Here is a 2,804-nt window from a genome sequence, read left to right as displayed (position 1 = left end):
TCCTATAAATGTTTTATTCAATATCATCTGTTCATTCTTGGATTTGAAAGATCACATTTTTGAAGACAAAAAAAACAGTTTCCTATAAGCAATGTGCAAAAAAAAATCCATAGTTTGTGAACTAATAGGAATTTTCTTTCTTTAATCTGATGTTTCAAATCCAAATAAATCTGTACATTCTTAAATGTGTTCATACGGCTGCAACGTACGACTCGAATGCAATAAAAAATAAAGATTTGTCAACTTTTACACTGTTATTAATTTCTTATACAATATATATGGATCATTGTTTTATCCGACAATACAGAACTTATTTTTCTTCTGAATCGTTTTAAAATTCGGTTTCCCTTCCTCAGTTTAAAACTTTTTCAAGGTCTAAGATCTGAGAAAAATTAATTGCAATTCTAGGATTTTATCATATTTACAATGATACATTTTATGGCACAAAAAGTATACATAGTCTTAGATATTAACATATAAAGGTAAAGAAAATATCCGAAGAAATTTTAATTTACATCCATCAAAGTGATCCTTAGAGAATCGTTAAAGGATCAATATTATATCATTCAAAATGTAAGTTACTTTAACAGTTTTACCCTAAAAATTAGGCAAGCTTTCGGGATCGTTCATAAACTAATTCACCTTTTCTTTTGTCAGGGGGGTGGAGGGTATTAAAAAATACCGTAAGATAATTGATATGAACAGCATTTTTCAAATTATGGCTCATCAAACACTATCACTCCCAAATGGGGAATCTGGATTTTACCCTTACGTCAAACAGAAATTCAAAAACGAAACTTTAAAAAGATTACATTTTATGAATTTTCAAAGTAGAAAACTTACCGACCGGAAAAGCTTATTTTCCGTGCCAAGTTACCGACAGCCGGTATTACCCTCCTTTTTTTATTGCATTTGAAATAAAATCTCGATCGGTTAATCAGTTACCGACTGTACTTACTCATCATGGAACAGAACCGTACTTAGTCGATAAGTGGAGTCAAAGCGGCATAAATAATAATTTAAAATTTTATAAAAATTCAGTTAAAGTTTGTTCATTCTTTTTTTGACTTCGGTACTATTTTTAATCGAGTTCATCCTCAGTGAGCTCTTCTTCCTGCCCATAGTCATCGTACTGATCCTTAAGATCGTCATCTTCTTTGTCAAGAGGACAATGGATGCATCTGGATTCGTTAATTCCATAATTAATGCAAGTGTCTCCTATGCACTCGCAGCATCCATCGTGGAACCATCTGAAGCTCGTGGCTCCCATACTTTGACAGGAGGCTTTACATTTATTCCAGGAATTACACTGAGCCATGTATGCAACTGTACAGTTCACTGTCATCACGTTTGGTTTCAGAGGATGCTGAACTTCACCGTCAATGGTTTCTGAAAAAAATGTAATGTACTCTTTAGAGTTGACGACTTTTATAAGAGAGCTTAAACTTGCATCCACATAATTTCTGCTGTATTATAAGCAATTGCAAATCTTCTCAATCCAAGTCAATTCGAACTTCATGGTATAAATGTATTTCTTCCTAACCTGACCTCTAAAAAAATGTATTTGAATCCAATCTGAATATATCAAAAATTTACCACAAAAATTCATTTCGTTCCAATCAAAACGAACCTGAGTTGTACTATGAATGAAACTACGCCAAGTAACGACCGAATTCTTCAGTCTCTGCGTGTATGAATTGATTCTGAAACCATTTAGTGCTTTTCAAAGAACAAATTCCCAATGGGAAACTTTACTGGAAAATAACGCGGAAAATTAGAAATGAGAACGTAATCAGATGAAATAAAAACCTTGTTTAGAATAATACGAAACCACTTGGAATGAATTCGGAACGACAATGGATTCAGAAAGAACGAGAATTTTGTTTGAAATCATGCGAAATCATTTGGAATGTATTTCGAATGAATGCGAAATGAGAAAGAATTCAAACGAAATGTTAAATTTGTTGAGAATAACCGCAAAGTATTTTGGAATTCATTCGGAACGATAACGGATTGAAACAGAAGGACAATTTTGTTTAGAATCATGCGAAATCATTTGGAATGAATGAGAATTGATGAAACACATTCAGAAGAAATGAAAACTTTGCGATAGAAAAATGCGAAATAATTTTGGAATAAGAGAGCAATAATAACTATTTCTATATAATCGATATTTTGTTTAGGATAATGCGAAACCATTTGGAATTATTCCAGAACGAATGCAGAATCATGCAGAATGAAAACCGATTTGGACGGAACACAAAACTTTGTTTCGAATGATGCGAAATCATTCTGGAATAAATTCGGAATGACAGCGGAATAATAGCGGATTATGATATAACAAGGAGTTTGTTTAGAATAATGCAAAATCATTTGAAATCAATTCCGAATGAATGCAAAATGAGAAAGGATTCAAATAAAATGTTAACTTTGTTTGGAATAACGATCAATCATTTTAGAATAAATTCGGAACGATAACGGGTTCAGAAAGAACGAAAATTTTGTTTGGAATCATGCGAAATAACTTGGAATGAATTTCGCGAAATTACGAAATGAGAGAGGATTCAAACAAAATGTTAAATTTGTTGAGAGTACCGCAAAATTATTTTGGGATGAATTCGGAACGATAATGGATTCAAACAAAAGGAAAATTTTGTTTGGAATCATGCGCATTCATTTGAAATAAATCCAGAACGAATTCGGAATCATGCAGAATGAAAACCGATTTGGACGGAACACAAAACTTTGTTTCGAATGATGCGAAATCATTCTGGAATAAATTCGGAATGACAGCGGAATAATAG

At 32.5% G+C, this 2,804-nt stretch overlaps 1 protein-coding gene across 5 annotated transcripts in view; it reads right to left on the bottom strand.

Moving 5' to 3' along the window:
• Nucleotides 1–239: 239 nt before the first annotated feature.
• LOC117177448 (twisted gastrulation protein homolog 1-A-like) overlaps nucleotides 240–2,804 on the bottom strand; it is a 46,349-nt gene continuing 43,784 nt past the window's right edge. For all 5 annotated transcript variants that reach the window (XM_033368145.1, XM_033368144.1, XM_033368146.1 and 2 more), the window contains one exon: nucleotides 240–1,389. In XM_033368145.1, the coding sequence (XP_033224036.1) occupies nucleotides 1,082–1,389 (308 nt within the window). In that variant the 3' untranslated portion in view covers nucleotides 240–1,081. The remainder of the gene's footprint in view (nucleotides 1,390–2,804) is intronic.

Source organism: Belonocnema kinseyi, chromosome 7, assembly GCF_010883055.1.
Source record: "Belonocnema kinseyi isolate 2016_QV_RU_SX_M_011 chromosome 7, B_treatae_v1, whole genome shotgun sequence".
Taxonomy (NCBI): domain Eukaryota; kingdom Metazoa; phylum Arthropoda; class Insecta; order Hymenoptera; family Cynipidae; genus Belonocnema; species Belonocnema kinseyi.
This window is presented reverse-complemented; position numbering and strand designations above follow the sequence as displayed.